The following is a 26,163-nucleotide window of genomic DNA, read 5'->3' as shown; positions in this document are numbered from 1 at the left end:
CATAGTAGGTCAAATGTCCATCTTATCATACTAGGGAAACATTCAATATTCTTATAACAGCGGTAGAGCCTATCCTTGAGTTGAGTGAACATAGAAATCTACAGTACATTACAGGCCCTTCGGCCCATAACTTTGTGCCAACCATGCCCTACTCTCGAAACTGCCTAGAATTTCCCAACTGCATAGCCCTCTATTCTTCTAAGCTCCATGTACTTATCTAAGAGTCTCTTAAAAGACAATATGGTATCTGCTTCCACCACTCTCTGTGTGAAAAACTTACCCCTGACATCCCCTCTGTACCTACTTCCAAGCACTTTAAAACTATGCCCCCTTGTGTTAGCCATTTCAGCCCTGGCTATCCAGCCTCTGGCTATCCCCACGATCACTGCCTCTCATCATCTGATACACCTTTATCAGGTCACCTCTCGTCCTCTGTCACTCCAAGGAGAAAAGGCCAAGTTCACTCAACCTATTCTCATAAGGCATGCTCTCCAATCTAGGAAATATCCTTGTAAATATCCTCTGCACTCTCTCTATAGTATCCACATCCTTCCTGTAGTAAGGTGACCAGAACTGAGCGCAGTACTCCAAGGTGATGTTCCTTGAGTTTACACTGGGTGTTGGAACAAAGAAAGCAGATTGAGAATAGGAGAATTGAAGTACAGGCCACTGGTGGCTGGGGTCATCTTTGTGGACTGGTGTTCAGCAAAGCGGGTCCCCCAACCCCCATTCTGCTGTGGTTTAATAGCGGACCACATTGTGAATGTAGATAGGATGCTTTCTCTGATGCATCAGTAAAAATCAGTTTTGTTTAAGAAATAGTCTACACCTTTATTCCTTCTACCAAAATGCATGATACACCGTACACTTCCCCGCTACTTCTTTGCTCTTTCTCCTAATCTGTCTAAGTCCTTCTGCAGACCCCTGCTTCCTCAACACTACTTGCCCTCTACCTCCCATTATATCATCTGCAAACTTGGCAATAAATTCCCTCACTGATCCCTCTGGTTCTCAGCCTTCTCCACTGACAGGATAAATGAAAGGATCTCGTAAACAATCAGACGCTGGATTATTGGAATTTTAGGAAAAGTAATCAAAAATTTGGTCTAGCTCTGTCAGTGCTAATAAACCTGATTTTGGTTCTTTTTCTGAATGAGGGGAGAAAAGATAGAGGGAAACTGCCAGGACTTAGGGCTTGGTCAGCTGAAGGCATGGCTGTCATTGGTAGGTAGATTAAAATTGATGACGTACAAGAGGACAAATTGAGTGGAAATTTGGGAGGAGATATAAGTGACAGGGTAAGGCCATGGAAGTGGGTTAAATCTGCCTCAGCTCATTGGTATACATGGAAGTGCTCAGAAATATTTCCACTTTGTTCCAGAACTCTGCAGGTCACATGTAGCAGTCAGTCAGTCGTCTTGAATTTGGATCACTAGTATTGTTAATTAAAAATCCTACAAAACAGGTCAAGGGTTGAGGCTTCAGTGGGGAATCCAGAATGAAGTCTTACTGCATTAGTGGAACAGAGAGATAAATCAGGATACAGAGTGAGTACAGGGATTGTACTCTTCATAGCACAACCACCTCAACCATCCAGTGTGCTTACACGTGCACATTTGTGTGTCTGTTCATTATCCTCAGAAATAGCGAAATGGTTCTCGTCTTTCAGACTACGTTTCCTGACCATGCTGGTCTGTGCAACCCATTGACATTTAGACCACAGGATAGAGGAGCAGAATGAGGATATTTGGCTCATTGAGTCTGCTGCACTCTTCCATCATGGCTGATATACTATCTTTCTCAACCCCATTCTCCTGCCTTCTTCCCATAACCCTTGATGCATTGACTAATCAAGAACATATCAACCTCCACTTTAAATATACTTAATGACTTGGCCTCCGCAGCTGTCGTGGCAGTGAATTCCAGATTCACTACCCTCTGGCTAAAGAAATTCCTCCTCACCTCTTATCTAAATGGATGTTGCTCTATTCTGAGGCTGTGCCCACTATTCCGAGACTCCCCCACTATAGGAAACGTCCTTGCCGCATCCACTCTATCTGGGCTCTTCAATATTTGATGTAAGATCTCCTTCCCCATTCTTCTAAACTCCAGTCAGTACAGGCCCAGAGCCATCAAATGCACCTTAACTTTTTCATCTGTGGAACCATTTTAGTGAACCTCTTCTGCACCCATTCCAATGCTGGCACATCTTTTCTTAGATAAGGGGCCCAAAATTGCTCACAGTGCTCCAAGTTTGGTCTGGCCAATGCCTTATAAAGCCTCAGCATTACATCCTTGCTCTAATATTCGAGTCCTCTTGAAATGAATGCTAACGTTGCATTTGTTTTCTTAACCACCATATCAACTTGCAAGTTAACCTCTAGGAAACTCTGCACGAGGACTCCTAAATCTCTTTGCACCTCTGATTTTTGAATTTTCTCCCCATTTAGAAAATAGTCTACGTCTTTATTTGTCAGACAAGATTTAATCAGCCTCACCACACGGTGCATCTACTTGTATGCCAACTGCCCCATCCTCAGGCCTATCACTCCGGTTCTCATCACCCTACTAAATTAATTTAAACCCTCCAAAACAGCTCTAGCGAACCTGCCTGCAAGGATATTTGTCCCCTTGGGTTCCAGTGTAACCCGTCCCTTTTGTGCAGGTTATACCTTCCCTAGAAGAGATTCCAGTGATCCAGAAATCTGGAACTCTACCCCCGCACCAATTCCTCAGCCACGCATTCATCTGCCAAATCATCCTATTACCCTCACTGGCAGTGATTCAGAGATCACTACCCTGGAGTCCTGCTTTTCAGCTTTCTACCTATCTCTCTGTATTCTCTATTCAGGATCTCCTCTCTTTTCCTACCTAGGTTGTTGGCATGTATCATGACTTCTGGCTGGAAGTTCCTGTCTGCTCTTCTAACTGTGGAATCCCCAGTCACAACTGCACTCCTCTTCATCCCTTCCCTTCTGAGCCACAGAGTCAGACTCAGTGCCAGAGACCTGCTCACTGTGGCTTTCCCCTGGTAGGTAGGTCTTCCCAACAGTATCCAAAGCAGTATACTTATTGAGGGGAACAACCACGGGAGTACTTTGCACTGGCTGCCTATTTTCTTTCCGTCTCCTGTCAGTTAACCAGGTACCAGCCTCTGCAACTTAGGGGTGACCGTAGCTCCAATCTATGACCTATTTTTTTCTGTATAGAAACATAGAAAATAGGTGCAGGAGTAGGCCATTCGGCCCTTCGAGCCTGCACCGCCATTTATTATGATCATGGCTGATCATCCAACTCAGAACCCCGCCCCAGCCTTCCCTCCATACCCCCTGACCCCCGTAGCCACAAGGGCCATATCTAACTCCCTCTTAAATATAGCCAATGAACTGGCCTCAACTGTTTCCTGTGGCAGAGAATTCCACAGATTCACCACTCTCTGTGTGAAGAAGTTTTTCCTCATCTCGGTCCTAAAAGGCTTCCCCTTTATCCTCAAACTGTGACCCCTCGTTCTGGACTTCCCCAACATCGGGAACAATCTTCCTGCATCTAGCCTGTCCAATCCCTTTAGGATTTTATACGTTTCAATCAGATCCCCCCTCAATCTTCTAAATTCCAACGAGTACAAGCCCAGTTCATCCAGTCTTTCTTCATATGAAAGTCCTGCCATCCCAGGAATCAATCTGGTGAACCTTCTTTGAACTCCCTCTATGGCAAGGATGTCCTTCCTCAGATTAGGGGACCAAAACTGCACACAATACTCCAGGTGTGGTCTCACCAAGGCCTTGTACAACTGCAGTGGTACCTCCCTGCTCCTGTACTCGAATCCTCTCGCTATAAATGCCAGCATACCATTCGCCTTTTTCACCGCCTGCTGTACCTGCATGCCCACTTTCAATGACTGGTGTATAATGACACCCAGGTCTCGTTGCACCTCCCCTTTTCCTAATCGGCCACCATTCAGGTAATAATCTGTTTTCCTATTTTTGCCACCAAAGTGGGTAACTTCACATTTATCCACATTAAATTGCATCTGCCATGAATTTGCCCACTCACCCAACCTATCCAAGTCACTCTGCATCCTCTTAGCATCCTCCTCACAGCTAACACTGCCACCCAGCTTCGTGTCATCCGCAAACTTGGAGATGCTGCATTTAATTCCCTCATCCAAGTCATTAATATATATTGTAAACAACTGGGGTCCCAGCACTGAGCCTTGTGGTACCCCACTAGTCACCGCCTGCCATTCTGAAAAGGTCCCGTTTATTCCCACTCTTTGCTTCCTGTCTGCTAACCAATTCTCTATCCACATCAATACCTTACCCCCAATACCGTGTGCTTTAAGTTTGCACACTAATCTCCTGTGTGGGACCTTGTCAAAAGCCTTTTGAAAATCCAAATATACCACATCCACTGGTTCTCCCCTATCCACTCTACTAGTTACATCCTCAAAAAATTCTATGAGGTTCGTCAGACATGATTTTCCTTTCACAAATCCATGCTGACTTTGTCCGATGATTTCACCGCTTTCCAAATGTGCTGTTATCACATCCTTGATAACTGACTCCAGCAGTTTCCCCACCACCGACGTTAGGCTAACCGGTCTATAATTCCCCGGTTTCTCTCTCCCTCCTTTTTCAAAAAGTGGGGTTACATTAGCCACCCTCCAATCCTCAGGAGCTAGTCCAGAATCTAACAAGTTTTGAAAAATTATCACGAATGCATCCACTATTTCTTGGGCTACTTCCTTAAGCACTCTGGGATGCAGACCATCTGGCCCTGGGGATTTATCTGCCTTTAATCCCTTCATTTTACCTAACACCACTTCCCTACTAAAATGTATTTCGCTCAGTTCCTCCATCTCACTGGACCCTCTCTCCCCTACTATTTCTGGAAGATTATTTATGTCCTCCTTAGTGAAGACAGAACCAAAGTAATTATTCAATTGGTCTGCCATGTCCTTGCTCCCCATAATCAATTCACCTGTTTCTGTCTGTAGGGGACCTACATTTGTCTTTACCAGTCTTTTCCTTTTTACATATCTATAAAAGCTTTTACAGTCTGTTTTTATGTTCCCTGCCAGTTTTCTCTCATAATCTTTTTTCCCCTTCCTAATTAAGCCCTTTGTCCTCCTCTGCTGAACTCTGAATTTCTCCCAGTCCTCAGGTGAGCCACTTTTTCTGGCTAATTTGTATGCTTCTTCTTTGGAATTGATACTATCCCTAATTTCTCTTGTCAGCCATGGGTGCACTACCTTCCTTGATTTATTCTTTTGCCAAACTGGGATGAACAATTGTTGTAGTTCATCCATGCAATCTTTAAATGCTTGCCATTGCATATCCACCGTCAATCCTTTAAGTGTCATTTGCCAGTCTATCTTAGCTAATTCACGTCTCATACCTTCAAAGTTACCCCTCTTTAAGTTCAGAACCTTTGTTTCTGAATTAACTATGTCACTCTCCATCTTAATGAAGAATTCCACCATATTATGGTCACTCATACCCAAGGGGCCTCTCACGACAAGATTGCTAATTAACCCTTCCTCATTGCTCAAAACCCAGTCCAGAATAGCCTGCTCTCTAGTTGGTTCCTTGACATGTTGGTTTAAAAAACCATCCCGCATACATTCCAAGAAATCCTCTTCCTCAGCACCTTTACCAATTTGGTTCACCCAATCTACATGTAGATTGAAGTCACCCATTATAACTGCTGTTCCTTTATTGCACACATTTCTAATTTCCTGTTTAATACCATCTCCGACCTCACTACTACTGTTAGGTGGCCTGTACACAACTCCCACCAGCGTTTTCTGCCCCTTAGTGTTACGCAGCTCTACCCATATCGATTCCACATCTTCCTGGTTTATGTCCTTCCTTTCTATTGCGTTAATCTCCTCTTTAACCAGCAACGCCACCCCACCTCCTTTTCTTTCATGTCTATCCCTCCTGAATATTGAATATCCCTGAATGTTGAGCTCCCATCCTTGGTCACCCTGGAGCCATGTCTCTGTGATCCCAACTATATCATAATCATTAATAACAATCTGCACTTTCAATTCATCCACCTTGTTATGAATGCTCCTTGCATTGACACACAAAGCCTTCAGGCACTCTTTTACAACTCTCTCAGCCCTTATACAATTATGTTGAAAAGTGGCCCTTTTTAATGCTTGCCCTGGATTTGTCGGCCTGCCACTTTTACTTTTCTCCTTACTACTTTTTGCTTCTACCCTCACTTTACACCCCTCTGTCTCTCTGCACTCGTTCCAATCCCCCTGTTGTGAACTAACCTCCTCTCGCCTAGCCGCTTTAATTTGATTCCCACCCCCCAACCATTCTAGTTTAAAGTCTCCTCAGTCGCCCTCGCTAATCTCCCTGCCAGGATATTGGTCCCCCTAGGATTCAAGTGTAACCCGTCCTTTTTGTACAGGTCACGCCTGCGCCAAAAGAGGTCCCAATGATCCAAAAACTTGAATCCCTGCCCCCTTCTCCAATCCCTCAGCCACACATTTATCCTCCACCTCATCGCATTCCTACTCTCACTGTCGCGTGGCACAGGCAGTAATCCCGAGATTACTACCTTTGCGGTCCTTTTTCTCAACTCCCTTCCTAACTCCCTATATTCTCCTTTCAGGACCTCATCCCTTTTCCTACCTATGTCATTGGTACCTATAGGTACCACGACCTCTGGCTCCTCACCCTCCCACTTCAGGATATCTTGAACACGATCAGAAATATCCCGGACCCTGGCACCAGGGAGGCAAACTACCATCCGGGTCTCTGGACTCCAAAGGTCATTCAGCTGCAGCTCCAGTTGCTTAACAAGGTGTCTGAGGAGCTGTAGCTTGATGTACTCTAGTGCAGACGTGGAGACTAAAGGTCTCCCAGAATTCCTACATCTCACACAGAACATAGCACTAACCCCCGGACCCATTATCACCGCACTAGCAACGTAGTAATAGACAGAGTCTAGCATTTCTACAGCGCCCATCACAACTTCATGCTATCCAGCAGAGTTTGAAATGTAGTCTCGTCTGTATGAAGCACAAAGATCAATTTGCACAACAAGATCCCACAGATAGCATTGGGATAGTGGTCAGATTATGTGCCTTTGTGATGCTGAACAGGGCACCACCTGCCCGCCATCTTGTATCCTTCCTCAGCGCATCAACCACCTTGTTTCCCCACTCCCCTTCCCCTCACCGTACCGGCCAGCTCCCCTGCACACTCTCAGGGTTTTCACTCAAAACGTCGACGTTCTCTTTCCTCCCCCAGATGCTGAGCACCTGTTGAGCTTCTCCAGCAGTTTGTTTGTTGCTTGAAGCTACGTGAGTTTCTCCATGACGACAGTTAGGCTGCACTGGAGGTTTGATGTACCAGCTCTCCAGGAATGTCCCTGGAATATGAAGACTAATTTCAAGGCACCAGTGCAAACAATAAAATCACAGGGAACATAAATAGCTGTGTCTTCACCATTATTTTGTCTTAATTGGAAAAGGGATTTGGACATGACAGGCACAATTTGACTGACAGTCAGCATTCACTGAATTAGGCAATGAATAGCCTGCCGCCTTCCAACTGGTGAACAAAAGCAGATAGACATGTTTGACCTGCAGTATCAGCATTTGGGAGGGTGCAGGGGGAAGAGATTAGTAAACCGTGTGATCTCACCTTGCAAAATATATTTATTCAGAGATTCAACATGGTAACAAGTCTTCCAGGCCAACCAGCTCACAAAACCCAGTTACACCCATGTGGTCAATTAATCTACTAATCCGAATGTCATTGGAATGTGAGAGGAAACTGGAGCACTCTTTACAGACAGTGGTGGAACTGGACCCATGTCACTGGCGCTGTGAAATCTGTATGCTACCCTGCTGCCCAGACCAGATTCAATCTGGCAACTTCCATGAAACTGAAAATTGGACAGATCTTTGGTGATCTGACAAAATACCTCTGCTTAGTGTCTTCCCCATCTTGTAATTGTTCCCTACTCCTGTAAATATTCCTAGAGTCTGGGGTGATTGTTCAGTTTGATCATTCCTTTGCAGTTAAACCACTAACACTAAATAAGAGAGAACATGCTTTATCAATATGGTCTCAGGATTTATGGGATGTAAATTTTAAAGATCAATTGTTTCTGTCCATTGTAGTTTGTCTGATGGCTCCTGCTGTTTCCCCTCTACTTACAATCTCCTTCAGCTCCACAGCCTTTCACTCTCTCTGCACTCCTTGCATGTTCTGGGTTTAACCACCCCATCATGGGCATTTGTGTCTTCAGCTGCTAAGGCCCCAGGCTCTGGACTTTCCCTTCTGTTACCCTGCCTCCTCCTCTGTGAAGCCTTCACTACCTACACGATTCTCATTATCTTGTGTAGCTTAGGACCAAAACTCGTTTGGTACTCATTCTCGTGGGAAGTTTTACTCGATGAAAAGCACATTGTTTGCATCAAATACTTTAAGGAAGCAGTGGCCTAAGGGAGTTGGGAAATAGGTGATGAAATAATTGTATTATTGAACAATAAAGATGGTCAGTATGAAGAAGGGACTGGCTTGCAGAAAATAAAGGTAGTGATTAAAGGATATGGAGAAGGGACTGGCTTACAGAATAAATACAGTTCACTGGGGTAAAAAGAATATTGGAGAGGAAAGAGGCTGTTAAACACTTAACCAAAGTAAATTTATAATATAGGTAAAGAAATACTGTAAACATGAAGGCAAATCAAACCAAGGTTAAAATGTGCTGTTGAAACCCAAAATCTGAGCTGTAACTTTTTTTTTAAACCCCCAAGTTGGTACTTTTAACAACTCTGGATGAAGTTATGGGACAATACTTTAAACTCAAACAGCTGGAAGTAGACAGGAGAGTAAGTGAGCCTGAAGTATAGAATTACCCTCAGGTACAGTATATGAAACATCAGATTGCAGGAGTTAGATTTCTAGGAGGGGCTCAAACAACTTGACATTTTCAGGTGAAGTAATTTTTGTTTTGCACTCCTTGGTTGTGTTGAACTGTACAAGAACAGAAGGTGACAGCACAATTGGAACTCTGTGATTCTCGTAATGCCTTCTGTCAGTTTTGGCAGATAAATAGAAGGAGAGAGAGAACAAAGAGAAGAGGTGATATTACCAAGTATTTCTCTGATCAACTTTCTGCTGCTTTAAAAACCTGCAGGAAGTTGCCTCCTTACCTCATTGATATTGTTGTGATTTGGAAGAGACACAATCGACGTGTTTTAAACTACTAAAGTTGTTCTGTGATGCTTTCGGTACTGCTCTGTACAACAGATGCTCTGCTTTAATTGGCCTGTGCAGATTTGACCCTGGCTGTGGGTTTTAGCTGTGAGTTTCATATTTATTACGGCATTTTATTTGGCATGCCTGTTATGAGCAGGCATGCTGAAGCATTTTTGTGGTCTGCACTTCCTAATGTCATGTGGGTTTAAAAACCTGCGTTTCTTTGGTAACGTTCCAGTGGCAGGTAAACCCTAAATGCCATCAATCAGAAGGCAGTTTTTTTTTCAATCCAGATACATAAATGACTGATGAACCTGTCGTTTGTATGAATGTTCAGCACTGCAGAAAGCCATATGTCACTGGCACCATTTCCAGAGCAGATCCTTCTATGCTGGAAGCTCAGCAAGAAGGAAAACACTAAGGCTCTGATTTTCTGTTTTATTTTTCACTTGTAAGAAACAAAATCAATGTCGGAAATATGACTGAAAAGGAATGAACGTACTAATTGTCCCTTGCAATACCGAATGGCATTAGAACTTGCCTTTGGAGTTGATACATGGTAAATGCTTTTCAATGGGTGGAGAAGTGTGTGTGGGGGGGGGTTGCGCTGGATGGGGAGTGGGAGCAAGAAATTCTAATGTGTTTTTCCATCTGTTCAAAACAGATCTCAGCCCGTGATAGTGCATACTCCCTCATGAGGGAAAAGCACAGCTGTTACTGTACGCCACATCCAGTAAATGTATTATCCTCACCTCCCATCTCCAAAGGAGCAGAACTGAAATGGTGCCATCCCATGCTCTGCCCAATCGTGCTTCAGTCTTTAGCTCTGATCTGTTTCAGGCACCTGCCTGCAGGACAGTTTTAGTAATATCATCACCTGAAATAGCCAAGCTCAATATTCAATTCTAAAGTTAATCCACTAGGCTGCACAAAATTCATGACACATTTTGCTATAGCTGCATTTCCATTGGTGTATTCTGGATCTTGTTGCTTTGCGCTGTTAAATTGAAAGTCTTGAGCACCTTGTTTGCTTGGGTGTCTCATGCTGCTGCCAACAGTCTTTTCCCTGGCACCTTGTCCTATCTGTGTTTGTGGGAATGGTTGAAAGACTTTTGATAACTGCTCTGTTGAAGCTATGGTAGAGGCCTTAATGTGTAGCCATCACACAGTTAGATGTTACTCCATGTCATAGAATCACACAGCATGGAAACAGGCCATAAGAACACAGAGCAGCATTGGGGAATTCGGCCCATTGAGTATGCTCCGCCATTCCATCTTGGCTGACTGATGATCCCTTTCAACCCCATTCTCCTGCCCTCTCCCATAACCTTTGACACGCTGATTAATCAAGAACCTATCAACCTCTGTTTTAAATATACCCAGTGACCTGGCCTGCAAGCTATCTGTGGCTAAGAATTCCATAGATTCACCACCCTCTGGCTAAAAAAAAAATTACTTATCTCTGTTCCCTCACTATAGGAAACATCCTCTCCACATCCACTCTATCCCGACCTTTCAATACTCAATAGGTTTCAATGAGATCATTCTTCTAAACTCCAGTGAGTATAAAGTTTCAGTATTAAATCCCTTGCTTTTGTATTCTAGTCTTCTCAAAGTGAATGCTAACTTTACACTTGCCTTCCTTACCACCAACTCAACCTCCAAGTTAACCTTTAGGGAATCCCACACGAGGACTCCGAAGTACCTCTGCACCTCTGATTTTTTTGAATTTTCTCCCATTTACAAAATAATCCAAGCCTTTATTTTTTCTGTTTCGGTCTCGGCCCGAAATGTTGACTGTACCTCTTCCTATAGATGCTACCTGGCCTGCTGCATTTACCAGCAACTTTTATGTGTGTTGCTTCTATCCATGTTAGTCCCTTTCCTGTAATATCATGGGCTCTTATTTTGTTAAGCAACCTCATATGTGGCACCTTGTCAAAGGCCTTCTGAAAATCCAAATAAACAATATTGACTGACTATCCTGCCTGGTATTTCCTCAAAGAATTCTAACAGATTTGTCAGGCAAGATTTCCTCAGTCTCACTACACATTGCAACTACATGTATACCAACTGCCCCATCCTCAGCCCTATCAACCTGCCAAATTAGCTCTAGCAAACCTGCCCGCAAGGATATTGTTCCCCCTCAGGTTCAGGTGTAACCCACCTTTTTTGTACAGGTCATACCTTCCCCAGAAAAGATCCCAATAATCCAGAAATCTGAAGGCCTGCCCCCTGCACCCTTCGGCTCAACTCCTCAATGCCAACTATGTTGCCCAGCGAGATGGTCCCATCTACCTGTGTTTGGCCCATTGCCCTCTAAAGCTTCCTATCCATGTACTTAAGTACGAGGAATTCTGCAGATGCTGGAAATTCAAGCAACACACATCAAAGTTGCTGGTGAACGCAGCAGGCCAGGCAGCAACTTTGATGTGTATCCATGTACTGATGTAGGTGACTTTTAAATGTTGCTAAGGTGCCCACCTCAACCACTATTTCTGGCAGCTCGTTCCAAATACATACCTTCCTTAGCATGAAGAAGCTGTTTCATTTAAATCTCTCACCTGTGATCTTAAATCTATGCCCTCCTGTTTTTAGCACCCCCCCCCCCCCGGAAAAAGGCTATGTGCCTCTTTCACCCTGTCTATGCCCCTCATGATCTTATACACCTTATACACCTCTATCAGGTCGCCTCTTTATCTCCTACATTTCAAGGTGCACCCACAAACTGAAGATAAATCAGTTTATCCACCTATGATTCTGCCTGTAAAGTTTTAAGAGGAAGACCCATGGGGAGAACTCACCCTGTGGCAATAAATAGGCTTTGATAGATTTCCATATCATTTATAACTTTGCTTAATTGCACAGGGAAGAGGTGCCAGTAAAGCTGGAAAGTTGGCAGCTTATATCCATTATAGTAATGTGGCCGGCCAGTAGCAGGCAGCTGGCTGTCTATCCTATCACTCACAATTAATCATCAGTTGGAGATGTCTGAAAGTCTGGAAGGCTTTGTGACATGCAAAATCTGGGAAAGGCCGAGGTCTGTGAAGTGAGTGGCCCGGGATTCTTTATTCCCCTACGTAACACCTCCCCCCCGCCTTCCTTCCACCACTTCTGATTCTGTTCCAGTCCAGGCAGACTGTGGCCTAATGAGTTGCCAGTTTGATAATCTGATGTGAATGCGACCTCTGACCTTATGTCAAAAAGGAGAGGTTGCAGGAAGCTGCATGAACGATATGCATTTCTAATCAGCAACCCTTTGCGTCAATTAGAGACAGAAAAGAAATTCTATCATCACTGACTGGGTTCATCAGAAAGACTGCTAGGGCTTGTGACCGTTTTACAAGCAGAACGCTGAAGAGGCCTTGTCATAATCATTAAGCCTTCAACTGAATTATGAAATTGTTTCTGAGATGTGTCCTTAATAGGAAGCACCGTTAATGTTTTAATTATTTGAGCTTTGTGCCAATGGTTTTCATTCATTGAAGGAATTGGTTAGGTATGTAGGAACTAGTTCCCCTGATGCCTTGATATCAGAAAACTTATTGCTTATATTTTCCTTATTTCTGCATGGTGTGGTGACTGTGGAACTTTTTATCGCTGGATTGGTGCAGAGCTAGCAGCATGGAGTATTTGGGCCGAACGGCTCGGTTCCCTGCTGTGATTGATATAACTAGTGCTTTTTACGAGCAATTTCTGGTTGGAATAGGTGGCTGGTGTCAGACGATGCTTGGAAGTACAAAGAAGGTGGGGTGGGCTCATTTCATTTCAGTCCACCTCGTTCAGGTGGCCATGGACTGCTTTGACCCAGACCAACCCCATTCCCTGTGACCTTTGACGTCTTTACTAATTAAGAACCTATCAGCCTCTGCTTTAAATAAACCTAATGACTCGGCCTCCACAGCCTTCTGTGGCAATGAATTCCACAGATTCACTACCCCCCGGCTAAAGAAATTCCTCCTCATCTTTGTTCTGAAGGGGTGTCATATCTAAAGCAGGGCTCCCAATCATTTTTTATGCCATGGCCCAATATCATTAAGCAGGGGGTCCACAGATGCCCCATTCTAAAGGGACACCACTACCCTTCCATCTCTGCTAATGAAAGCCAGCTGTTTTCTCTTCCTCCCAGTGCAGATAAACGATCCTTCAAACTGAAATATTGTTTTTCTCTCTCCCCGCATACTGGCTGACCTGTTGTGTGTTTCCAACACATCCTGTTTCTGTTTAGATTTCCAGTATCAATGGTCTTTTTGGTGTTCATTTAGAGAATTGAACAGGGGAAGTCATTTTCTTGGAGTGATGGTGCCACATGCGTGTCTGGCTTTTCTCCATGTCACACTGATTCTATGTCAATTTGAGTCAAGTGATGTAGGAAGTGGCAGACCATTGGTTGTCCTTAAAATACGCTGTTTACCTTCAGCAATTTTTATTAAAGTATCTCTTATTTGAAAAATTCTGTGTAGGTTTCAGACGGTCAGGAGGTGTGTGTCATTGAAGCAATGAAAATGCAGAACAGTTTGATGGCTACTAAATCTGGAAAGGTAGGTTTACTCGAGCAGAGAGAACTGCCAATACTTTTGTATGAATAAATGAACAAGTGAGAGTTGTGGGGGTAGGGGAAGAAAATGTGTGTTGCTTATTAATCCACACAAAATGCTGGAGGAACTCAGCAGATCAGGCAGCATCTATGGAGAGGAATCCACATTTCAGCCTGAGATCAGCCAGGACTGGAAAGGAAGGGGGGAAGAAGCCAGAATAAGGAGGAGGGGGAGAAGGAGGAGTAGTACAAGCTGGTGGGACATGGGGGAGAGGAGATGAAGTAAGAAGCTGAGAGGGAGAGGTAAAAGGCTGAAGAATAGGAGCAAGCAGATCATGAGAGAAAGGGATGGGAGCATCAGTGGGAGGGGATGGGCAGATGGGGGGGGAGAGTCAGAATGAGGAATGGAAAAAGAGAGAAGGGGGGAAGGGAAAGAGATGGCTTTGAGTGCAGCCTGTTAAGTTAGAAAAGGTAATAAGACAGGACTCTGTATTCTATGTATAAATTTAAACATTATTTCAACTAACACTTTCTGAGATAGTACTTGCAAATTGCACCTTGATTGGCCCTGTGTAGTCTCCCCTCTCCCCTTCACATCCTAACCACTGGTCCAGCGGCTGAAGTATTAAAGATCGTGTATTAATGCAGAGCTGGCACCTGAATTTAATTAAAATAATTACAGATTCTGCAGAAAAAGGAGACAATATTCAGCAGGCCAGGCAGCAGCTGCAGAGACAGATGCAAATTATTTAGGTCAGCAACCTTCCAGCAGAAGGTAAAAAAAAAACCTTATTAGAGCAGAGGTGATTTACAAGAGTTAATATTTTTGCAAGGTCTGGTATTGGGAATGTAGTAGGTGGCAGTTTTTAACATCTTGTGTGTTCACAGACAAAAGCATTACATTGATTGGAGCATCTACATCTTGGATTGTGTCTTACACTCTTGCCCTTCTTTTTTAGGTTAAAGAAATAAACTGCAAGCCAGGAGACACTGTTGGAGAAGGAGATGTCCTTATAGAGTTTGTGTGATGTGCGTTTTTCAGAGGAGTGTTATAGATTCACCGTGCATCATGTTCTCCGACCTATAACTCCAACAGACATTCCTGTGTGGATTTTTTTATGATGCCCATGATATTTATTATCTGTTGCAGAATAGGGAAAAACAGTTATTTTTGTGGCACTCAGAATGCAAACACCCTTTTTTTCCAGATACCTCCTCTTCGGAACTGAACAGTGATCAGGTTGTCCATGGAATGTGGTCATAAAGTGCGGCATGTTTTTTGTGTTCAACCAGCGCAGTCAATCGATTCCGTTACTGGCCAAGTCTGACAACTCTCAATCCACCTAAATCAGATCTGTTTAAGCCGAAATTGAAATCAGGAGAACTCACAACAACCCTATTTAACAGGATCATAGCTTCTCCGATTTCAATCCCTTGATAATTATGAATCCATCTACCTCTGCCTTAAGTGTTCTGCTGCATTCTCCTTTTAAAAACCCACTGGAAACTGACAAAATCCCTCAGCGGCTGCAGGGACAATGCAACAGATGGAATTAAAGGTGTTTTTCTTGCCAGTTTAACTATTGGTCCGAAGCACTCGTTGTCAATCTACCCTCAAAAAAAAAAGGTACCTGCCATGTATGTCAGCACTCCAAGACTGCACTGGGATCGGAGAATAGGCTGAGTGACAGCAAGACTGATTCCACAGCAATGGAAACGGTCAGTCTGTTTCCATGACACTAATGTGGCTTGAAAGTAAAATGGTCTTCAAACATCCACAGCCAAATGTGTCTGTAACTAATGAAAACACAGATAACATGTCTACCTTGAATAATGTTTTACCATCAAAATTATACTGTTAACAAATGACTTTAATAACGCATCACAGATTAGGTGTGGAATAAAATTTAATAAACTTGAGACATAAGATCCAGGCCTATTAATGAATCTAGAATGAAATTCTAACTGGTTAAACCACCATCCTTAAGACTTATATTTACCTACATTCCCGCAAAACATACTTTGGCTGCCCAAACTTCCCAAAGGCATCATAGTCGCTATAGTTGGGAAGCTTTAACCACTCTCTTTCGAATGTGTTTGTGCAGTACAGATAGCACGGCAGTATTCCGTCAGCGTCTGGCTGAGCACTCAGCGTCTTGTCAGAAGCTTTCCACTCCAGCACGCGGATCGCCACCTGTTTGCGCTGGTAAAGTTCAGGGCAGCCTTCAAACTCATCCAGGAACTGCAGCAGCTGAGAATCAACCGTGTAAACCTCGCCAGAGATCGGCTGTCCTGATCCCGGTTCATCGAGCAGAAAGGGAATGTTACATTTTCCCGCAACCACCAGAGGATACCTCTCCACTGTAACGCCGATGCCACAGTACTGCCCCTTCCCCTGGGCTTCACTGACCATGTAGTGGTGGTTGGGCTGGCCTTTCTTGAGGGTGCCGTACACAAACATGTAGGTCATGTTGCCTGCAGATTACAAAATCACAAGGTCTTAGATACATCTGAAAAAACAAGAGCGTCTGAAACATAAAAGGAATCATTATTTTCTAGGTTTGTTTAAAGTAGTAGGTTTGAAAGGGGAACATTTATCAAAGCATACATACCAAACACAAACCTACTTGTACCACCAGCAGTAAAACGTAGTTGTTGAGCAGAAGATGTTCGTGTAAAGAAAGAGTGAAGTAATGTGAAAGATATTCTGAATCAGGAATTGCATTAGACCAAAGAAGTTGCACAATAAATTTAAAATTAGTTTTGTGAAACTATTACAGTACAGTAGTTTATCACATACCAGTCTTAAATCCCTATCCATTTCTCCCCCACACCCTTGTCACACTTCTGAATTCCAACTTCCTTCTCTACTTTTTGCTAATTCAGCTTCCACTTGGACCCATTTCTGTTGTTCACCTCCACACCCTCAGTGATGTCAAAACAGAATTACATGCAATAAAGCTTCCACTGTCTTACCAAGTCATCACTTACCTGTTGAGCAATAAGAACAAGGTTAAAATAAGCAGTAGATATAGGGAAGGTGACACTCCCAGCAAATAGGAGTCCTGGTCTGGATTCCTTAAGGGCTAATTTGCAGTTTCAGTTGGTAATAAAGAAGACAGATGCAATGTTAGCATTCATTTTAACAGGAGTAGAACCCAAAAAACAAACTTGAAGCTTTATAACACTCACATCACGCTGGAGGAACTCAGCAGGTCGGGCAGCATCCGTGCAAACGATTAGTCAACGTTTTGGGCCGGAACCCTTCGGGCTGAGTTCCTCCAGCGTGTTGTGAGTGTTGCTTTGACCCCAGCATCTGCAGATTATTTTGTGTGTTGAAGCTTTATAAGGTATTGGTCAGACTGCATTTGGAGTATTGTGGGCAGTTTCATGCCCCATATCTAAGAAAGGTTGTGTTGGCATTGGAAAGGGGTCCTGAGGAGATTTACGAGAATCATTCTGGAAATTAGGGCTCTGGGCCTGTACTCACTGGAGTTAGAAAAATGGGAGGGGGGGGAGAGAGCGGGTGATTTTTTTTTTAAACTCAAGAAACTTGAATGTTTGAATATGGATTGTATTTAATCTGGACCACCATCACCTCCAACCTCAATGGTCACCAAGGTTCTACATCTAAATGGACTGTGTAGTTCCCCTCCCTGTATCCATTTTTGCTCACTTTCAGGTTCACATTCAGTGCAAAACCGTAATGGACAAAATACTTTCTCTCACTGGCTACTGCCAAGGTAAAGCAGACGGTCAGTATCTGCTCTCTGCTGACAGAGAGATCCGTGATAAACATCTGCTGCTCCTGGACTGAGTCTCGTTCGAGCCTGAAATCTCTCTCTACCCAGCCCAGGGACCAAGGGGCTGCAACACTGGATAAATGCAGTGCGAGTGACATAGATTTTGCTGCAAGATTCTCTGCAGTTCAAACAGCCCGTCACCACAACCCTTCACAAACTCTCCTGCCCGCAGTTCTAACCCGCTCCACGTCCTGCTCGCTGACACAGAACAATGCTCAGCACAGCAATGCTTTCAGTTAGACAATTACCACACACAGGTGGCAAAATACTTTTAGAGGGCATCTTAAATTGATGAATAATGTATATCTACTTTAGTAAAGGGTCCTAATATCAGTTAGCGGTCCAGCACCAGTTATAAGAACAGGGCTCAATTCCCGCTGCTGTCTGTAAGGAGTTTGTACGTGCTCTCCATGACCTCCCATATTCCAAAGACTTACAGTATGGGCTAGAGTTAGTGAGTTGTGGGCATGCTATGTTGGTGCCAGAAGCACGGAGACACTTGTGGGCTGCCTAGCTCAGTCCTCACTGATTTGATTTGACACAAATGACTTGTTTTACTGCATGTTTTGATATACATGTAGGAAATAAAGCTAATCTCATCTGAGATAATGTGTTGGAAACACTCAGCAGGTTAGTCAGCATCTGTGGAAAGAAAAGCAGGGTTAAAACCCTACAATGGCGCTAGGATCTGCCAGACTTGTTACACCTGTGCCCCATCACTAAACTGCAGACATGTTACGCTTCCTACTAGCTGAGCAGTGAACAGGTACATTCCGGTGAATATTTAAAACTACGTGATTGGCTTTTAATTCACGTGTTACTGGGATTGGAGGGCTTGAGTTATAAAGCAGAAACCAAATAGGCTGGGGCTGAATTCCCTGCAGCGAAGAAAGCTGTGGAATGACCTGATCAAAGTTTATATCCTAAGAGGCGTGAATAAGGTGGACGGTCACTGTCTTTTTCCCTCAGGTCAGGGAGAAATACTAGCAGGCATATGTTTAGGGTGGGGGGGGGGAGGGTTTCAAGGGAACCTGAAGGACAACTTTTTCACACAGAGGGTGGTGAGTATGTGGAATGAGCTAACAGAGGGGAGTAGGAGCGGCAGGTCTCATTACAATGTTTAAAAGACTTTTGGAAGGGAAATGTTTAGAAGGATAGGGACCAAATGTAGGCAAATGGGATGAACTCAGACAGGCAGGTTGACATGGATGGGTTGGGCCAAAGGGCCTGTCTTGATTAGACCGCAAGACATAGGATAGGAGCAAAATTAAGCTGTATACCTCTGAGTCCAGTCCACCATTCCATCATGGTTGATTTATTACTGCTCTCAACCCCAATCTCCTGCCACATCCCTGTAACCTTTGACACCTTTACTAATCAAGATCCATGAGCTTTCGCATTAAATACATAGAAAACCTACAGCACAATACAGGCCCTTCGGCCCACAGAGTTGTGCCGAACATGTCCTTACCTATAGCCCTCTATTTTACTAAGCTCCATGTACCTACCTAAAAGACTCTTAAAAGACCCTATCGTATCCGCCTCCACCACCGTTGCCGGCAGCCCATTCCACGCACTCACCGCTCTCTGAGTAAAAAACTTACCCATGACATCTCCTCTGTACCTACTCCCCAGCACCTTAAACCTGTGCCCTCTTGTGGCAGCCATTTCAGCCCTGGGAAAAAGCCTCTGACTATCCACATGATCAATGCCTCTCATCATCTTACACACCTCTATCAGGTCACCTCTCATCCTCCGTCGCTCCAAGGAGAAAAGGCCGAGTTCACTCAACCTATTCTCATAAGGCATACTCCCCAATCCAGGCAACGTCCTTGTAAATCTTCTCTGCACTCTTTCTATGGCTTTCACATCCTTCCTGTAGTGAGGCGTCCACAATTGAGCACAGTACTCCAAGTGGGGTCTGACCAGGGTCCTATATAGAAACATAGAAAATAGGTGCAGGAGTAGGCCATTCGGCCCTTCGAGCCTGCACCGCCATTTATTATGATCATGGCTGATCATCCAACTCAGAACCCCGCCCCAGCCTTCTTTCCATACCCCCCGATCCCTTTAGCCACAAGGGCCATATCTAACTCCCTCTTAAATATAGCCAATGAACTGGCCTCAACTGTTTCCTGTGGCAGAGAATTCCACAGATTCACCACTCTCTGTGTGAAGAAGTTTTTCCTAATCTCGGTCCTAAAAGGCTTCCCCTCTATCCTCAAACTGTGGCCCCTCGTTCTGGACTTCCCCAACATCGGGAACAATCTTCCCGCATCTAGCCTGTCCAATCCCTTTAGGATTTTATACGTTTCAATCAGATCCCCCCTCAATCTTCTAAATTCCAACGAGTATAAGCCCAGTTCATCCAGTCTTTCTTCATATGAAAGTCCTGCCATCCCAGGAATCAATCTGGTGAACCTTCTTTGTACTCCCTCTATGGCAAGGATGTCTTTCCTCAGATTAGGGGACCAAAACTGCACACAATACTCCAGGTGTGGTCTCACCAAGGCCTTGTACAACTGCAGTAGTACCTCCCTGCTCCTGTACTCGAATCCTCTCGCTATAAATGCCAGCATACCATTCGCCTTTTTCACCGCCTGCTGTACCTGCATGCCCACTTTCAATGACTGGTGTATAATGACACCCAGGTCTCGTTGCACCTCCCCTTTTCCTAATCGGCCACCATTCAGGTAATAATCTGTTTTCCTATTTTTGCCACCAAAGTGGATAACTTCACATTTATCCACATTAAATTGCATCTGCCATGAATTTGCCCACTCACCCAACCTATCCAAGTCACCCTGCATCCTCTTAGCATCCTCCTCACAGCTAACACTGCCACCCAGCTTCGTGTCATCCGCAAACTTGGAGATGCTGCATTTAATTCCCTCATCCAAGTCATTAATATATATTGTAAACAACTGGGGTCCCAGCACTGAGCCTTGCGGTACCCCACTAGTCACCGCCTGCCATTCTGAAAAGGTCCCGTTTATTCCCACTCTTTGCTTCCTGTCTGCTAACCAATTCTCCACCCACACCAATACCTTACCCCCAATACCGTGTGCTTTAAGTTTGCACACTAATCTCCTGTGTGGGACCTTGTCAAAAGCCTTTTGAAAATCCAAATATACCACATCCACTGGTTCTCCCCTATCCACTCTACTAGTTACATCCTCAAAAAATTCTATGAGATTCGTCAGACATGATTTTCCTTTCACAAATCCATGCTGACTTTGTCCGATGATTTCACCGCTTTCCAAATGTGCTGTTATCACATCCTTGATAACTGACTCCAGCAGTTTCCCCACCACCGACGTTAGGCTAACCGGTCTATAATTCCCCGGTTTCTCTCTCCCTCCTTTTTTAAAAAGTGGGGTTACATTAGCCACCCTCCAATCCTCAGGAGCTAGTCCAGAATCTAACGAGTTTTGAAAAATTATCACGAATGCATCCACTATTTCTTGGGCTACTTCCTTAAGCACTCTAGGATGCAGACCATCTGGCCCTGGGGATTTATCTGCCTTCAATCCCTTCAATTTACCTAACACCACTTCCCTACTAACATGTATTTCGCTCAGTTCCTCCATCTCACTGGACTCTCTGTCCCCTACTATTTCTGGAAGATTATTTATGTCCTCCTTTGTGAAGACAGAACCAAAGTAATTATTCAATTGGTCTGCCATGTCCTTGCTCCCCATAATCAATTCACCTGTTTCTGTCTGCAGGGGACCTACATTTGTCTTTACCAGTCTTTTCCTTTTTACTTATCTATAAAAGCTTTTACAGTCTGTTTTTATGTTCCCTGCCAGTTTTCTCTCATAATCTTTTTTCCCCTTCCTAATTAAGCCCTTTGTCCTCCTCTGCTGAACTCTGAATTTCTCCCAGTCCTCAGGTGAGCCACTTTCTCTGGCTAATTTGTATGCTTCTTCTTTGGAATTGATACTATCTCTAATTTCTCTTGTCAGCCACGGGTGCACTACCTTCCTTGATTTATTCTTTTGCCAAACTGGGATGAACAATTGTTGTAGTTCATCCATGCAACCTTTAAATGCTTGCCATTGCATATCCACCGTCAATCCTTTAAGTGTCATTTGCCAGTCTATCTTAGCTAATTCACGTCTCATACCTTCAAAGTTACCCCTCTTTAAGTTCAGAACCTTTGTTTCTGAATTAACTATGACACTCTCCATCTTAATGAAGGATTCCACCATATTATGGTCACTCTTACCCAAGGGGCCTCTCACGACAAGATTGCTAATTAACCCTTCCTCATTGCTCAAAACCCAGTCCAGAATAGCCTGCTCTCTAGTTGGTTCCTCGACATGTTGGTCCAAAAAACCATCCCGCATACATTCCAAGAAATCCTCTTCCTCAGCACCTTTACCAATTTGGTTCATCCAATCTACATGTAGATTGAAGTCACCCATTATAACTGCTGTTCCTTTATTGCACACATTTCTAATTTCCTGTTTAATACCATCTCCGACCTCACTACTACTGTTAGGTGACCTGTACACAACTCCCACCAGCGTCTTCTGCCCCTTAGTGTTATGCAGCTCTACCCATATCGATTCCACATCTTCCCGGCTTATGTCCTTCCTTTCTATTGCGTTAATCTCCTCTTTAACCAGCAACGCCACCCCACCTCCTTTTCTTTCATGTCTATCCCTCCTGAATATTGAATATCCCTGAACGTTGAGCTCCCATCCCTGGTCACCCTGGAGCCATGACTCTGTGATCCCAACTATATCATAATCATTAATAACAATCTGCACTTTCAATTCATCCACCTTATTACGAATGCTCCTTGCATTGACACACAAAGCCTTCAGGCGCTCTTTTACAACTCTCTTAGCCCTTATACAATTATGTTGAAAAGTGGCCCTTTTTAATGCTTGCCCTGGATTTGTCAGCCTGCCACTTTTACTTTTCTCCTTAGTACTTTTTGCTTCTACCCACACTTTACACCCCTCTGTCTCTCTGCACTGGTTCCCATCCCCCTGTTGTGAACTAACCTCCTCCCACCTAGCCTCTTTAATTTGATTCCCACCCCCCAACCATTCTAGTTTAAAGTCACCTCAGTAGCCCCCGCTAATCTCCCTGCCAGGATATTGGTCCCCCTAGGATTCAAGTGTAACCCGTCCTTTTTGTACAGGTCACGCCTGCGCCAAAAGAGGTCCCAATGATCCAAAAACTTGAATCCCTGCCCCCTGCTCCAATCCCTCAGCCACGCATTTATCCTCCACCTCATCGCATTCCTACTCTCACTGTTGCGTGGCACAGGCAGTAATCCCGAGATTACTACCTTTGCAGTCCTTTTTCTCAACTCCCTTCCTAGCTCCCTACATTCTCCTTTCAGGACCTCATCCCTTTTCCTACCTATGTCATTGGTACCTATATGTACCACGACCTCTGGCTCCTCACCCTCCCACTTCAGGATATCTTGGACACGATCAGAAATATCCCGGACCCTGGCACCAGGGAGGCAAACTACCATCCGGGTCTCTGGACTGCGTCCACAGAATCGCCTATCTAACCCCCTTACTATCGAGTCCCCTATCACAACTGCCCTCCTCTTCCTTGCCCTACGCTTCTGAGCTACAGGGCCAGACTCTGTGCCGGAGGCAAGGCCACTGTCGCTTCCCCCGGGTAAGCTGCCCCCCCCAACAGTACTCAAACAGGAGTACCTATTGTCAAGAGGCACAGCCACCGGGGTACTCTCTATTACCTGACTCTTCCCCTTCCCCCTCCTAAACGTGACCCACTTGTCTGCCTCCCGTGGCCCCGGCGTGACCACCTGCCTGCAACTCCTCTCTATCAACTCCTCACTCTCCCTGACCAGACAAGGGTCATCGAGCTGCAGCTCCAGTTCCATAACACGGTCCCTTAGGAGCTGCATCTCGATGCACTTGGCGCAGATGTAGACGTCCGGGAGGCTTGGAGACTCCAGGGCCTCCCACATCCGACACCGAGAACAGCAAACTGCCCTCACACTCATACTGCCCCTCTCCTCTAATAACAACAGAAAATGAATGCCAAACCTTCCTCACCTCGCCCGTTTCCGCCTAAGCCCGTTGAGCCGAAGCCCTTAAGCCTTCACTCTGCTCCCGACTCACTCCGCCACCCGCAAACTACGCTGCCCGCTCTATGAGCTGCAACATTACCTCTCGGCTCCTAAATTCAATTCCATGATTAATTAGGGCCAATACTCCGTATGCCTTCTTAACCACAGAGTCAACCGGCACATCTTCTTTGAGCTTCCTATGGACTCGGACCCCAAGATCCCTCTGATCCTCCACACTTCCAAGAGTCTTACCATTAATACTATATTCTGCCATCATATTTGACCTACCAAAATGAACCACTTCACACTTATCTGGGTTGAACTCCATCTGCCACTTCTCAGCCCAGTTTTGCATCCTATTAATGTCCCGCTGTAACTTCTGACAGCCCTCCACACTATCCACAGCACCTCCAACCTTTGTCATCAGCAAACTTACTTAACCCATCCCTCCACTTCCTCATCCAGGTCATTTATGAAAATCATGATGAGTAAGGGTCCCAGAACAGATCCCTGAGTCACTCCACTGGTGACTGACCTTTATGCAGAATATGACCCGCTCTTTGCCTTCTGTAGGGCAAGCCAGTTCTGGATCCACAAAGCAATGTCCCCTTGGATCCCATGCCTCCTTACTTTCTCAAGAAGCCTTGCATGGGGTACCTTATCAAATGCCTTGCTGAAATCCATATACACTACATCTACTGCTCTTCCTTCATCAATGTGTTTAGTCACATCCTCAAAAAATTCAATCAGGCTCATAAGGCATGACCTGCCCTGCTCCTGACAAAGCCATGCTGACTACTCCTAATCATATTATACCTCTCCAAATGTTTATAAATTCTGCCTCTCAGGATCTTCTCCATCAACTTGCCAATCACTGAGGTAAGACTCACTGGTCTATAATTTCCTGGGCTATCTCTACTCCCTTTCTTGAATAAAGGAACAACATCCACAACTGTCCCATCCTCCGGAACCTCTCCCGTCCCCATTGATGATGCAAAGATCATCGCCAGAGGCTCAGCAATCTCCTCCCTCACCTCCCACAGTAGCCTGGGGTACATCTCATCCGGTCCCAGCGATATACCCAACTTGATGCTTTCCAAAAGCTCCAGCACATCCTCTTTCCTAATACCTACATGCTCAAACTTTTCAGTCTGCTGCAAGTCATCACTACAATCACCAAGATCCTTTTCCATAGTGAAGTAAAGTATTTCCTAAGTACCTCTGCTATTTCCTCTGGTTCCATACACACTTTCTCACTGTCACACTTGATAGGTGACATTAGTACCATGACCTCTGGCTGTTCTCCCATCCACTGCAGGATATCTTGGATGCGATCTGAAACATCCCGGACCCTGGCACCTGGGAGGCAAACTATCATCCAAGTTTCTTTCCTGCATCCAAAGAATCGCCTGTCTGACCCCCTAACTATCGAGTCCCCTATCACTACTGCCTTCCTCTTCCATTCCCAACCCTTCTGAGCCACAGGGCCGGACTCTGTGCCAGAGGCACGGCCAATGTCGCTTCCCGCAGGTAGGCTGTCCCCCTCCCCAACAGTACTCAAACAGGAGTACTTATTGTCAAGAGGTACAATAGACAATAGGTGCAGAAATAGACCATTCGGCCCTTTGAGCCTGCACCGCCATTCTGAGATCATGGCTGATCATCTACTATCAATACCCGGTTCCTGCCTTGTCCCCATAACCCTTGATTCCCCTATCCATAAGATACCTATCTAGCTCCTTCTTGAAAGCATCCAGAGAATTGGCCTCCACTGCCTTCTGAGGCAGCGCGTTCCACACCTCCACAGCTCTCTGGGAGAAGTTGTTCCTCCTCAACTCTGTCCTAAATGACCTACCCCTTATTCTTAAACCATGCCCTCTGGTACTGTACTCTCCCAGCATCTGGAACATATTTCCTGCCTCTATCTTGTCCAATCCCTTAATAATCTTATATGTCTCAATCAGATCCCCCCTCAATCTCCTTAATTCCAGCGTGTACAAGCCCAGTCTCTCTAACCTCTCTGCGTAGGACAGTCCGGACATCCCAGGAATTAACCTAGTGAACCTGCGCTGCACCTCCTCCACAGCCAGGATGTCCTTCCTTAACCCTGGAGACCAAAACTGCACACAATACTCCAGGTGTGGTCTCACCAGGGCCCTGTACAAATGCAAAAAGATTTCCTTGCTTTTGTACTCAATTCCCTTTGTAATAAAGGCCAACATTCCATTAGCCTTCTTCACTGCCTGCTGTACTTGCTCATTCACCTTCAGAGACTGATGAACAAGTACTCCTAGATCTCTTTGTATTTCTCCCTTACCTAACTCCACACCGTTCAGATAATAATCTGCCTTCTTGTTCTTGCTCCCAAAGTGAATAACCTCACACTTATTCACATTAAACGCCATCTGCCAAGTTTCTGCCCACTCACCCAGCCACCTTGAATTCTCCTAACATCCTCATCACATGTCACACTGCCACCCAGCTTAGTATCATCAGCAAACTTGCTGATGTTATTCACAATGC

At 44.8% G+C, this 26,163-nt stretch overlaps 2 protein-coding genes across 11 annotated transcripts in view; one reads left to right on the top strand and one right to left on the bottom strand.

Annotated features, from left to right (window-relative positions):
• pcca (propionyl-CoA carboxylase subunit alpha) overlaps positions 1–14,866 on the top strand; it is a 489,189-nt gene extending 474,323 nt beyond the window's left edge. For both annotated transcript variants that reach the window (XM_063048382.1, XM_063048383.1), the window contains exons 23-24: positions 13,697–13,774; positions 14,730–14,866. In XM_063048382.1, the coding sequence (XP_062904452.1) occupies positions 13,697–13,774; positions 14,730–14,798 (147 nt within the window). In that variant the 3' untranslated portion in view covers positions 14,799–14,866. The remainder of the gene's footprint in view (positions 1–13,696; positions 13,775–14,729) is intronic.
• Positions 14,867–15,751: 885 nt separating this feature from the next.
• Positions 15,752–26,163, bottom strand: part of LOC134346769 (gamma-glutamylaminecyclotransferase-like) — a 38,128-nt gene continuing 27,716 nt past the window's right edge. For 8 of the 9 annotated variants that reach the window (XM_063048390.1, XM_063048386.1, XM_063048385.1 and 5 more), the window contains one exon: positions 15,752–16,245. In XM_063048390.1, coding sequence (XP_062904460.1) covers positions 15,767–16,245 — 479 coding nt within the window. In that variant the 3' untranslated portion in view covers positions 15,752–15,766. Of the gene's footprint in view, positions 16,246–16,382; positions 16,474–26,163 lie in introns of those variants that run through there. The other variant, XM_063048392.1, reaches the window with a different exon arrangement.

The sequence above is a fragment of the Mobula hypostoma genome, chromosome 5, assembly GCF_963921235.1.
Source record: "Mobula hypostoma chromosome 5, sMobHyp1.1, whole genome shotgun sequence".
Classification (NCBI taxonomy): domain Eukaryota; kingdom Metazoa; phylum Chordata; class Chondrichthyes; order Myliobatiformes; family Myliobatidae; genus Mobula; species Mobula hypostoma.
The sequence above is the reverse complement of the archived record's forward strand: the minus strand, read 5'-3'. Positions and strand labels throughout refer to the sequence as shown.